Below are 13,382 nucleotides of genomic sequence, written 5' to 3' on the forward strand. Positions count from 1 at the left end.
AAAAAAATAATTCACAAACAATAAAACATAACAGTTCTAAATTCAAAACACTAAGTTTTTCTGCAACAACCTAACTTGGTTAGATTTGACCAACAGATTATGGTGGCTGATGTTAGCTAATTTAAAATAGATGATTTTTCTGATTTGTTGACTATTCTTTACTTTTGCTTCCACTACAGTTTTGCATGTAGAAGAAGTAACATGAAGACATCTTTAAAGTAACTGACTGACTCTTGTGAATGTTGTGAAATGAAGGCAAATTCACTGTGCCCCTGTACTGTAACTACCACATGGTAGGAGTGGGTGGTTTTCTGAAAAAGCTACATAGCCTCACTTTAGGTCATTGATAACTTCTGTTTTTAAAGTTGTTACAAATCTGGATCAGTTGCACCTCAGATTGGTCACCAAACGCAACTATTAAGATTATGATTATTTAAACAAATTAGCAGATGATTCAGGATTTGAGCAAATATCAGAAGGTGAGAGATCAACTCCTTCCTCAGCAGAGCTTTGGTGGTTTAGTGTTTGCTACCACACATTCCCTCTTGTTAGGGTTTTTGTGGTATATGGATACGCCCTGTCAGATTTGAACAGCTGCCAAGCTATCAACAGGACTGTTTAGAGGAGGGGGGAGGCAGTGGGGATACAGCCCTGTGGTTATAGAGTGACTAAAGCTGAGAAAGCACATTTCATCTTTTTAGATAAATACATTTTACACCAAGATGTGAGAGGGGAATACTGGTATGAGTTAATTTAAATCACTTGATCTAAATCAAAGAGTATTCATATTAATCAAGCATGTCCTCATCTAAAACTGCTTCCACAATTATCTTACAGTCACACAAAAGAAAATGTTAAGAATCATTCTGCATAGTTCTGAGGAGAGTGCACAGCTGTAGCTAAATAAGTATGCACAGATGAAACATTATGTATGTGTAACAGAGATTAATGCCTCACCACACTGACTGTGCATGCATGCCATCAAGATCAAAACATTATTATGGGAAACCCCTTGTGGTGTGTGAAAATTTATTTCATTTATATGTGTTTCTCAGAGAAGCGGACTACTGAAATGGGAATACAGTGTAGCATGTGAGGAAATGAATACGCGGTTGAAGGAAGTAGGATTTAAAGGCTTTTAGTGATGCTAGACTCACATGAAAGGTACGTTTAATGCCCCGGGCCAGGTTCTCTGTCTTGATCTTCCAGATCAGTGGTTGGGGGGAGTTGAGCACGAAGACCAGTGGCTTCTGGTGGTGCAGCAAAGACTGGATGGGCTTCAGATGCAGCTCAACCTGGTAAGGGGGGAAAAAAAACAAACAGATTGGAGTCACAAGGAACAACTCACAGTTTAAAAAAAATCTGTATACTAAGGAAGAGAAACAGGCATGAAAATTCACCATAAGATCAGTCACACAGCTACACTGTGCAACTGTCAAAGCTTTGATCTTCTCATGTTCACTGAAATATAACAATATATCAATCAGGCAATACACTTACTATCCTGGTGTAATTGCAGGGTTATTATGTTGTAGATTGTTCTTCTTTATCAGGCTTTGTGGTTGTTTATGTACTCACTTTGCTGATAAACTCAAAGACAGCATGCTGTGTTCTCCCTAAAAGGCGCTTGCTTAGCTCTGATATGTAGCCTCAGCGGGATCTGAACTTTCACACAGTGGAGTCTTTGTTAACAGAGGAAAAAAATAGTAAGTAGCGGGTCTCTGTTACCATCTCTACAGCATGCCACTACGCATTTGGTTCTCAGACTGCCATTAAAATAGGTTTTCACAGTCTGGTAGTGAGACGGGGAAAACAAACTTGACGTGTTGGCACTTAAATTGTTGTTTTCTTGTTTCCAGTTGTTAGACCTGTCAGGGCCATTTGGACCACATCAAGTCAGGTGGTTCATGGCCTGAGCATGGACTGAACTCACACTCATCTCAAGAAAGGATCTGGCTTTCCATCACCCTCTTTACAGATAAGATGTAACTTTTAAATATCTCCACAACCAAAGCTTACTCAGGAGTTGTTAAAAATTCTCAATTGTTCTTTCCAGCTTTGACGAGAACTGATACTCTAGAGGGTATTTTAGTCTGTCAGAAACTGTCCTTTAAAAGTCCTCCCCTCTATATTCCCAGACTAATCATATTAGCCCCATCCTGTGTGCCAGCAATAAAAGCCTGTATATCACTAATTCAACCCATAATAACTTGCACAGCTTGCACTAATATTTGCCCTTCGCCGCTTTTAATGGAACAAAACATGATGGTGATTATGAGGAGTGTTTGAATGAATTAGAACCATGAAACTCTGTAGAGAACATTCATACCAATTTGTTTACATGTGGTTATGGAGTGTAACATCTTATCAAGTTGAAGATCTACATCATTAAAGGAAACCATTACAATTTTTCTGGTACAACGCATTTCTGCTACACTCTTTATTTCTCTCACTACAAATTAAAAAGCAGTAATCAACAAAAAATACTGCACCCTTTAAGATTGATTTAAGGACAAAATAAACCATTTATGTAATAGTCTGTTATGGGTTCTGACCCAGACTAAATACTAACTGAACAGAGTAAAACATTTTCTTTCATCCATCAATATTTTCCATTTTTCTCTTATATAATATTTTCACACTTCATATGTGGAGAGAGGGGCTGAAATTTGAGTGCTAACAGTGCAATTTTTAAATCTGCTGTGTCAGAAATAACAATATCTTAACAACCAGTAAGAGGTAAACATTTTTTGCTGTTCAAAAAGACTGGTGAGTCTTTCACTAGATTAACAATCCAGGTGGTCACTGATCTAGCTCCCTCAGTAGTTGGACTTGAGGTGAAGTGATTACCTAAATTACTACCAGCTGGTAGATTGTCAAGTGTAATAAATATTTAATATTTTAGAAAATGTGAGCTAAATTGGTAAATGTTGCCATATTGAAAAAAGTTCACTTAAAGTTTAAGAACAATAGAATTGTATCTAATTACTTTTACATGGAAACAAGACCTTTATTTAAAAGAAGATCAAGATCTTTAATCCACCTATCCTGTCATCAGCGTGAGATTGCCAGACAATGGGCAGAAACCAATGGAGTCACTGACAGGACCAAGAAATACTTACAGTGTGTAATTCCCTATAAAACCACCTATTTTTGAGAGATATAATGTTCTAATATAATTAGTATAATTTTAGTGTAATGTTAATTACTGAGCTTTAGAGGTGCTGGTATATGGATTTGTCATGTTTGGGCGGAGACGGGCAAGCTCTTTCCCCCTGTGTTTGGTCTTCATGCTAAGCTAAGGTAATTGGTTGCTTGCTCTAGCTTCATATAAATCATCTAACTCTCAAAGCAAAAAAGGGTACTTCCCAAAACATTGGAAAAGTTCAACGTTGTGTGCTCAGAAAAAAAGGGGGAACATATGCTTATCAACACTTGCATGACAACTGGGCAAAGTACATCTGTTCAAAGTTCCAGAACACTGCAGCTACAGCTACAAACCCATTGTATCTTATTGTTGAGTTAACTTTATTTGCGTAGACAATAATCAACGGAAAAATTGCAATTACTTAGTAGGCAAGATATGAAAAATATTGCTACATCTCCCTCTGTTACATCTATACAATTGATGCTTCACCAAGCCAACTGCATGCCAGACTCCAGTCTCCCTTAGAAGAGATCTATTCTATCTAATAAAGTGTGATATTCATCTTCTGGCTTATACTCTGCGTTCAAAGGCTTGTCGCTGTGATGCTGCATGAAGCCATTTAACAAGAGACACCAACAGCATAGACAGAGTGAACATTAAGCATCAAAGCCTAATTATCGGTCCTCCACAGATGTAAGCCCTGGAGAACAACACAAATGAGTGTTTAGTGATGTGGTCCATGAAAGTGCTGCGAAAATCATTAAAAAGGTCCCTCTGCGAGCAGAAAATGGTAGAAATTACTGAACAGTTATCTACGAGGCAAACTGGATGGTGATCCAAACAAACAGATCAGAGACTCACTGCTCTCTCTCCTTTTTAAATTTTTTTTTTTTTTACATATTTGCTTCTCCCTTAGTCCAGACTCTGGAAAAAACGTGTGCATCGCTCCTCTGAGAATAACAACAACCAAGATATAATCATACCTGGCTTGGCTTTGAGGCGCTGGCTTTGAGAGATGGAAGCGGGAGACAGGAGAAGAGGGAGAGTGAGGGAGAGAGTTGTAAAAGATGAGGAAATTAAACCCAGACAGAAACATTTCCAGAAGACATGAGTCACCTGAAAGCATAAACATAAACAGAGCACTAAGGAGAGTAAGTGCCAAGAGGCATTGACGTTGAAAAAGGGAAAACTGCGATTAATATCTGCTGTTATTCAAGGTTTAGCAAGTAAACAGTGATACTACCAAGCTTTATCTGTTCTGACCAGAGCTGGGTTTCACAACATAAGCGATGATCAGGATTCAACAGCAGCTGGTGTGCATCTCTGCCCACGGAGGTTGGGTAAGACTGGTGCACATAGCAACAGACCTTGTCACACAGCCAGGGTGTGGAGAGAAGAGGTGCAGAAACACCAGGCATCAAAGTGCCTCTAATGGTGTTCACAAGGATCAGGTGGCGCTGAGTTCTCCCTGGTGCTGCTACTGTCCCCATGCTTAGAGTTTCTGCCGGGTCCGGGAGGCCACGCCTGATTGATTATCAGGAGGCTGGCACAGGGATTTGGGGGTCCAGTGTCCATTACAGTTATGGGATGCATTTGCCAGCAGTCATGGATGGAGACCTATCGTGTTACTGAAATTACACTTCACACAGGGGACGACAGCTGTAGCAGGAAAAACAAGGCACATCACAGCGCATACCACTAGTGGTGGTAGCATGTGTAAACAATGGAAATGTTAAAAAAAAAAACAATACAGCTTCAACTTTAAGCTCTAGATCAGCTTCAACAACAAACACAGTGCCAACTGGAATGAAAACCCAAATAATGAATCATACACAAGCCTTTATTGTATAACAAAGCCACATGGTTGGAACCTAATGATGCCTGTGACAGTAATTGTAAATGTCAATTTGTTTTTGTCCTGTCTTGAGCATATGTTTGCAATTTCAAGACCTTTCAAGCAAAAATCACACTTTCAAAGTTTCAAGGGTGCTTCATAAACACTGTGCGTCGACATTGTCATGTGATACTTTCATAGACAAACACTGACACCCTGCAGTCAGAGCTCAGTATCAATTCAGCTGTGTCCTTGCAGTTTCCTTTATTGACAGAGGTAATTAAGTGACTGATGATCACTGTTGATTCAGAGAAAACCCAAAACCTCCTTTAATCAGCCAAAAAGTAAGACTAATCTAGGAACACACTCTCCCTCCTAGGAAATAATAATCAACAACAACGACAAAATGAATGGCATGAAACCGAGAGATACTGAACAGGGTCTGAATAACAATGACTGTTTATATAGGAATCAGTATGGGTTAAAATAGATTGATTTCCAAGATTGTAGCAGGCAATGGAACCTGGAACATTGCAAAAGTTGAAAACAAAGAGGGCTGGCTAAGAACTGAAAAGTCATGGCTCCAAGAGGAGAAAGGCACACTGCCTGGGACCAATCATACTGCGTTATCTGATGTGCGTGTGTATACGTGCGTGTGTCTTGTCTGTCTGGATCTTGGTTCTTTCTGGATCACTGAGGGTGTACAGAGGGAAGGGGTGCCGGGGCAAAAGAGCTAAGTGATGGAGGGGAGCCGGACCAAAAAGCCTGTTGACCGCTCTTATCAGTGCCACCCACATATTTGAGTGCGATGGGGATGCTACCTGGAGCCTTTCCCCTGAACTGTGATGATAATCTGTCTGTACTCAGCTCAATGCCAAAGTGCAAGAAAACAGCCTGAAAAGACGCCAAAGTGAGATGGGATAACAATCTTTGAGTGATATGGCAGAATGGCAGGACATGCTGAAGAAAATAACACGGCATCGAGGCAGGGGGGCGGGGTCAGGAGGAAAGAGAGAGATTTTACTCTTAAGAAGAAAGAGAGAGATTTTACTCTTAAGAAGATGAGAAAAAAGTCAAACTGAAATAAAAACAAAAATGCTAAAAAGTCAGCATGTACTGTATGTATTAAGAGCTTCGCTGTGATAACGTGGTGTAAAAACAACAAGAGGAACAAATTTGTATTTGTATGTAGACAAAATACTATGCCTACATTTGTGTGGAATACATTAAGGCTACAAAAAAGGCTAAAGAAGCTTTAAATTTAACTGTGAACCTAGCAAAAAGTTCAGATAAGAATGTAAGACTTGAGACTGAGAAGTGCCATGGGAAAACTCTGTTGTTACTCCTTGTCATGAAAGCAATTGGTAGCGCCAATGCGGCCCGCTAAGAGTGCAAGAGATGACTAGTAACTAGCCTAGCATGCTAGCTTCCACTTTCCGAGTGCAATACAAACTTAACATCACGATGGATCCTCCCAATGCTGAATGTTGTAAAAGAACAGACTTCTTAAAACAACGAGTCCCAGTAAGCAAAACACGTCATTCATTTGATCTAGCTCAGTCACAGACAGCTTATGCGCTTTTATTTTGTAGGCAGCAACATAACGAAAAAAACACTGTGCAGGATGAGAAAAGTGTGGCAGAAGTTAGCGAGCGATGGACTTCACATGAAAGTATATTATATTATGAAAAGCTTGTTTTGATTCTTTTGATCAATGGGCCCTTACAGAGTAATAATAATCAACTTCAAAGGTAACTCTTTTTTTTTCATCTCTTGTCCCGTGCAGGTTACACTGGTAGATCTATATGAATTACACTTTGGGGCTCGTTGTTTCCGTTAAATTTACTGAACGACTGAATTGTGGAGAATCAAACTGATCTAACGATGTGCAGCATGTCCATACTGACATATTGATCACAGGTTTAAACATTAATATTTGTATTAACGATCTAAGCAGCTTATAAGCAGCTAAAACGGGCAACCCGGCGGGATTTAAGAGGTTTTAAATATCCAAAGAACTTCTATAAAAACCAGACAGAATGTGTTCCCACACCAGGCCAGTAAACGTGGTAGGCGGCTATTTGGGACTCGGCTAATAATTGAAGTTTTACGGTAAAAGCACTGATGGCTTTGAGTGTGCAGTTCTCGTCCTGTGTGTGAGCTCACCTCATATCACTTGCCAGCTGTTTGTGTCTGTTGAGCTTCTCCAGTTAGTCACTCAAACAGTCAAAGATATCTGCAAATTCCAGCTGATAAAACAATCATCTGCTCTGCCTCACTCTGATTCAGAGCCATTGGCTGTGTTTGATGTTTGCCTTCGGTTAACTGATTAAAGAAAGATGGCCGATGCGAGATACTTTTGTTTACTTTTTATCGTCCGACTGTGTGCCTAGACAGGACTCTTTTTTAATTTGCTTATTCTTGCTGTACAATTTGCAGCAACTGGGGAACTAAGTGTCTGCCATAGTGCCAACCTTTACATCAAGGCATGGGTGGTGGTGGCTTGTTAGCAAAGTGCAAAAGGCCACTTTAGCATGTGACAGAAAAAACACATGGAAAAATGTTCAAAATTGATACCTACACCATTGAACCAGAAGAGGGGGAACAGAAAAGAACACTTCAGGGTGAGGTCATTATTTTGGTAGAGCTTAAGTGGCAAAACACCAACACCTTCAGGTCAATTCTCAACCAACGAAAATATATTTTGCCACAAAATCCCAAGCGGTTTAAAGCTCGGATGAAATTTGAGCAGCATGTCTAGGCTACAGCACAGCTCACTCTGATCTCTCTGTAACTCTCATTTGTTTTCTTGCTCTAAAAGATCATTTTTATACAATCTAATAGAATATTGAGAAAATGTGACGATTATTCTACCATTGTTTGAGGAAATCACTGCCCACGGACACACACTGCTGTGATCTAGTCTTAGTCACTAGTCACTAGTCCTGTCCAGGATACTGCCTCTCATCCTGAGTTGTCTTTCCTTTAAAGGCCCACACGGGAATAAGTGTGTAAGGCTTCTGTTACTTTGATCAGGACCACTGGAGCTGAAGACATCATCACTCTTTATTTCAGACAAATGTGAATAACACTTAAGAAATAAAAATTATTATCCAGGCGAGCCAGTGTCAGCACTGGTCATTTTACGGAAAAAAGTCTATGAAACAAACAGCCCACTGTCTACAAGAAATGTTGAGTAAAAATCCAGAGTATGATAAAATAGTCCAAATTTTTTTAAATATTTCAGTCTGAACCAAAGAGGTGGACCAACTGCACATCCAACTGACCAACAGACAGACTGACATCCCAACACTGCCTTCCCTAAAAAGCATTTTAGTAAAAACTGAGCTGCACGTAGTCTTTGCAAGGTTTATCATACCCTCTCAGACAAAGGTATAATTTTTCCTGACGTTGGTGCTCTGTCATGAAACCTGCCTGTAGAGTCTTCTTCAAAACTTGCACCTAAACATGCATCAGCTTTAAATCTAAATGAAGAGCAATAGAAGCTAATATTTGGCAGAAAACATGCGAGCTGAGATTTTAGTCATTTGATTTCTTTAAGGGAACGCCTGCAAAAGTAGGCTGAACCCATTTCTAAATTAATTATTTTATGCTGATATATAAATGAGGCAATAAATATATAAATTAATTTTAATTCTGTTATAACAGCATTATAAATAGGAGCAGTTAGCAGTTACTTTAGCAAAAAGTAAAGCTATCTGCCCATAGAAAGGAACTGCGGCAGAGCAGGATTCAGGAACACTCAAGCACGGACTGCTATACTTTCACCTCAGCAGATCTGAACACATGGCTTGTACATCATGAGAATACTATCCAAAATATTATTGTGGATATTTCTAGCTTTAGGCGACATGAATGAACGATTACCATATTTTCTCCTTCTGGTGTGTTATTCTGGTGGTGGTGATTGCAAGCCCAGTAAATGTGAGCATATGCCAGTCGAAGCACTACGCTCAGTCACTACTGAGGTGTTCTGTTGCACTTAATAACTCAGCTTTGGTGTGGTGATTGGCCAGGAGCCAAGAGTGTGTATTTTGAGTCAGGTCCAGCTGTGGAACAGTTCATATCCCTTATTTAATACCCACACTGAATGGGTTCACTGGTACAGGCAGGAAACAATTCATTGCTCTCACGTCTTTACTGAAAATATGGACAAACTGCGAGCTGCGACTTTCACACATGCGTGTGCAAGAGATGTGAAGCGGGCTTCACACATCGCAGCTGCAGGATGTGTGTGTGCCTCTGTGTGTATAAAACTGAAACTGACCATGTGATCACCTCCATCCACAATAGTCAACACACACACACACATAATGTGCAATAGCAGATTTACTTCCCTACCTGGCAAGGCTTGGCTTTCCGGACACTTAGTAAAGAGTCACTGGGGCACATCATGTTCTCCAGCAGCCCCTCATCCCAGACAGCTAGTCCAGCACAGCTAAAGATCAACCACTGGCAACCCTTGTCCTGCAGGCCATCGTACAAAACATCCAAATGCAGTCTGTTCTGTGGCCTGGACACCACTTCCTCCCCCATCAGGAGGGTTGAGGAGAACATTTACATAATTACAGACTGACCAGCCACCTCTCTGCTTACTTTGAAAATAAGCAAATGCACATGCCAAAGCAAACATGGGAAGACTCATTACAGAGAGTGAAATCAACTTGCACACTTTGAAATTTGACAACTAAAATGGATGATAACTCAGAAATTAAAGGAAAAGTTCAACATACTGGAAAATAACCTTTCCGCTTTGCTTTGATTTAGATAAGAAGATCCAGACCACTCTTGTGTCTATATAGTAAATATAAAGCTCCTCCTCGTAAAACCACAACATGCAGTTTTTACACGTTTTATGTATGGAGGTGCTGGTATTGTAGATGCTGTTAACTTTGGACAGAGCTAAGGTTGCTGTTTGCCCCTGTTGTAAAGGAGTGAGTAAATCATTTTTCCCCCACTGGATTATCTCCTCTTCCTGTCACAAAAGATCAGGGGCAGATTTTGTCAATGAGACCGTATTATGACACACTGTGTGCCCTTGTTGAAGGCTAAGCACTTAGGAAGATGCTGCTTGTGTCCAATCTGTGCCCACGACACAGGTGGAAATACAATCAAGGACCAGTGTAGGAGTGGGCAGAGTGTCCAATTGTCCTTAGGGGATCTTATCTTATCACAAGCAGAAACCTTCGCTCACAGAATGCGCTTCGGCAGGGCCACCTCATTTCAACCAGAGCTGGGGTGACCTTCTGCAGCCAAGGCCGTAGGCAGGGGAACAGACAGCTGGATTTCTGCCTCCTCCACAAAAGTCCTCACTTGACCATGGAGGTGATGGGTTACCAACAGCTGGATAAATTGATGTGAAGAGATGCATTTCACAGCCCTTCAAACTAAAGGTTTTACAGGGCTATCCATAGCAGTTATGCTGTGACTGGCCATTTACAGAGCAAATGATTCTATACATCTGTTAAAAAGAAAGCAAATAATGTAAATGGCCAGAGTCCAAATTTGTTTAATTTCACTTATGCACTCTCTAGAGAGTGGAGATTTCAAAAATATTAACTTTCTACAGTATAAACGCATGCAAGTTTTACTACCAGATCTTCTCAGTTGACTGACTGTGTCTGATCATAATCCACCTTGACCCAAGCAAATCTGTCACTAGATGAACCACAACAAAAACCTTTTCACCTACCCACTCCAGTAGTCTGCAAGTAGTACAGTGCACTCAGAGGAGGATACAGTATGTTTTGAAAGAAGTAGTGACAGGAACACTACGTGAAATCCTTGCATTACTAAGCTTATTTTGATGTGGCAGAATTGCTTAAATTTATGGGGAAATTATACAAACTTTTACTTAGATAATTGACCCTTTGAAGGTTGTGTTCAGGCTGTCAAACTGACTCAAACGGACGTGAAAAAAATGAAAGATAGAAGCTTAAACCTACCGATCACACAGTACAAGTGAACCACCGCATCCCCCGACGATTGAGACAAAAGACAACGATATGAACGATCAACACTGTTCCCGTAAAGCTGGGAAGGCCTCTATTCATTATTACATTCATTAAAAAGCAGAACAGTAGGACTTTTTTACATTACATTCAGTAGGAAGTTAGCTAGCGTTAGCAAATTTCAACCTCTCTGGGTAGCAACTGTAACTATTACAAGTGCCCCAGGAACAGCGTTTGACCATATCTTATACTCTAGAGTCAATGGAGCGCATCCATGAAAGTGTCGGACCTCAGTTAGAGCGAGACCTATGTTGCGCTGTGATTGGCCAGCTGTGTATTCGGGGCGTGGCTTAGAGAAGGGTCAATTGCCTTGAATAGTATATTATACATAGGAAGACACCAGCTTTTGAAGCTACTTTGCAATAAGACAACTGTAAACCCACTAGCCAATCAAAAACGAGACTTTTACTGCTGTTAGCGCCACTGAAGACCACATAATTGAGAATAGTGCATGGTCACTTTGCACTGCACCTATAGGTTTCTTTTGGTTTCTTCCTTTTAGAGCTAGAGGCATACGTCTATGTTACAGGATGACCTTGTATGTGAAACAAATCCATCAATCAATTCTCAACTGTGTCAACTGTGACATGCATGTGTTCATCATGCAGGCAGGGTATGCATGCAAAAACCAAAACAACACTAGAATTAAATAAATGTTAATTGGTTAACTTTTCAGCTGGATTGCACTGCCTGTCTGTTTGACAATGAAAGTAAAAATACCTAGTTTCAAGCAGAAACAAATGGGTTAAATATTGTATCATGTTGGGCCTCATTTGCATTGCATCCCTTGCAATTTGTCTTCTGCGCATGCATCTATTGCGGCATCATTGCTGTAACCACTGCTCAGCGGTACATAATGTCAAAGACTGTAATTTCAGAAGTCTGACAAATCTCAAATGTAAAAGAAGCCCTGTAACTGCTTCAACTTTTTAACACTACATTGTGTGCAGTAAACATGACACATCGCAACAAAAGACAAATCCCTCTCGTTGTCAATGATCACAGAAATCTATAATTTAAGTGGTGGTAGAGTGGTAAAGCTTCGAAACAAGCACAGCCACTGAAACCAGAGGGTAATTTCTGTATTTACCTGCTGATGCAGCATACTCACACACTCACTGTGTGTTCTGTATGTTTGGCCCTGGCAACGTTCAAGCCTACATCAGCAGCAAAATTGCAATGGCAAGCCTATACATGCTGCTTTTCACACTGCTGTGACTGAGGGGGATGGGAACCTGGGACAGTTTAAAATCCAGACGCAGCCTTTCCAAAGGCCATGGGCCCATGATTCATCTTCAAACTTTGGCTAACTTTGAGAAGTCCTGCCATGAGACATGCTGTATAACACCTGAAGACAGGGAGTGGTTTCAAAACCGACCTTAACTGCAGGAACGCTATCAGGAGAAGTGTTGACAGTTTGAATGAGTGCACAAAGAGATCTGCTCCCATCAAATAAGTGGTTGGAAAATACCCATGTACAGCCATTTAAATGACTAACCAATCACTGTCTTTTAGATGAACTCCCTACAGAGTCAGCCATAAGCGCACCAAATACAGTTCACCAACTAGCCTTAGTCAACAAGCTTCCAGTGCTGAATATTTTGTGATTCTAGTGTGACTGGGCCTCTACTGTCTAGTTTGGGCCAAAAAGTTTCCCCTAAGCAAAAGGGAAAAGGATTGGCAGCTGTTATCAGAGACTGGTTAAAATAAAGGAAACGAGGGCAGTGGAAATATCGAGTGCAGCAGATCTTGCACTCTTTACGAGGCTGAACGATAAAATCACCAGAAGATGAGATGACGTGAAAGGCATCATCTGTCACTAGACTTGAGATTCCATAAATTACTATACCGATGGTGAATATGGATTTAGAGAATTGTTTAATGCTGTACTATGTACTAGTTTGTCTAATCTTGACTGTTTTTATTGAAGATTTAATTATGTTACTAAGGATGACTCACTTCTGCCGGTGTGTTGTCTGGACCCTCTGGAGCATGTCCTCTCAGGTTGATGATGTGGATCTCCTGAGGGAGGCTGGTGGTGCCCCTGCTTGCACAGCCTGACAGGGCTGTGAAGCTCTTCAACATGGCCTGCACCGGGTGTCCCATCCCCACCGGCAGCAGCTCACAAGGGCTGCGAAACAACGGCCCTGCAAGTGAAGAAAAAAGGACTGTATGAATGATCATCTCTAGGCCGAGTAACGTGTGATATAATCAATATTCCAATTACAAATCCATTGAGGCAATTCCAACCATTTTTCCCCCCTCTGAATGATCAAATTTGACCTTCTCTAATCATGTAGGAGGAGAACCAGACTTTACACTTTAAGTGCACTCTGTCCGGTAAAGCCTGGACAAATTGAGGTAAAAA

The 13,382-nt window shown here is 40.7% G+C and overlaps 1 protein-coding gene across 1 annotated transcript; it reads right to left on the bottom strand.

Annotated features, from left to right (window-relative positions):
• Window positions 1-1,064: 1,064 nt before the first annotated feature.
• Window positions 1,065-13,164, bottom strand: LOC119894695 (transforming growth factor beta receptor type 3-like). The gene is made up of 2 exons (XM_038707343.1): window positions 12,974-13,164; window positions 1,065-1,295 (listed from the first exon to the last, which is right to left on the bottom strand). Exons 1-2 carry the CDS (start codon window positions 13,118-13,120, stop codon window positions 1,065-1,067), a joined length of 378 nt encoding a protein of 125 aa, XP_038563271.1. The 5' UTR covers window positions 13,121-13,164.
• Window positions 13,165-13,382: the final 218 nt, after the last annotated feature.

The sequence above is a fragment of the Micropterus salmoides genome, unplaced genomic scaffold (assembly GCF_014851395.1).
Source record: "Micropterus salmoides isolate LMB-PRFRI ecotype aquatic unplaced genomic scaffold, ASM1485139v1 Ms_hic_scaffold_848, whole genome shotgun sequence".
Taxonomy (NCBI): domain Eukaryota; kingdom Metazoa; phylum Chordata; class Actinopteri; order Centrarchiformes; family Centrarchidae; genus Micropterus; species Micropterus salmoides.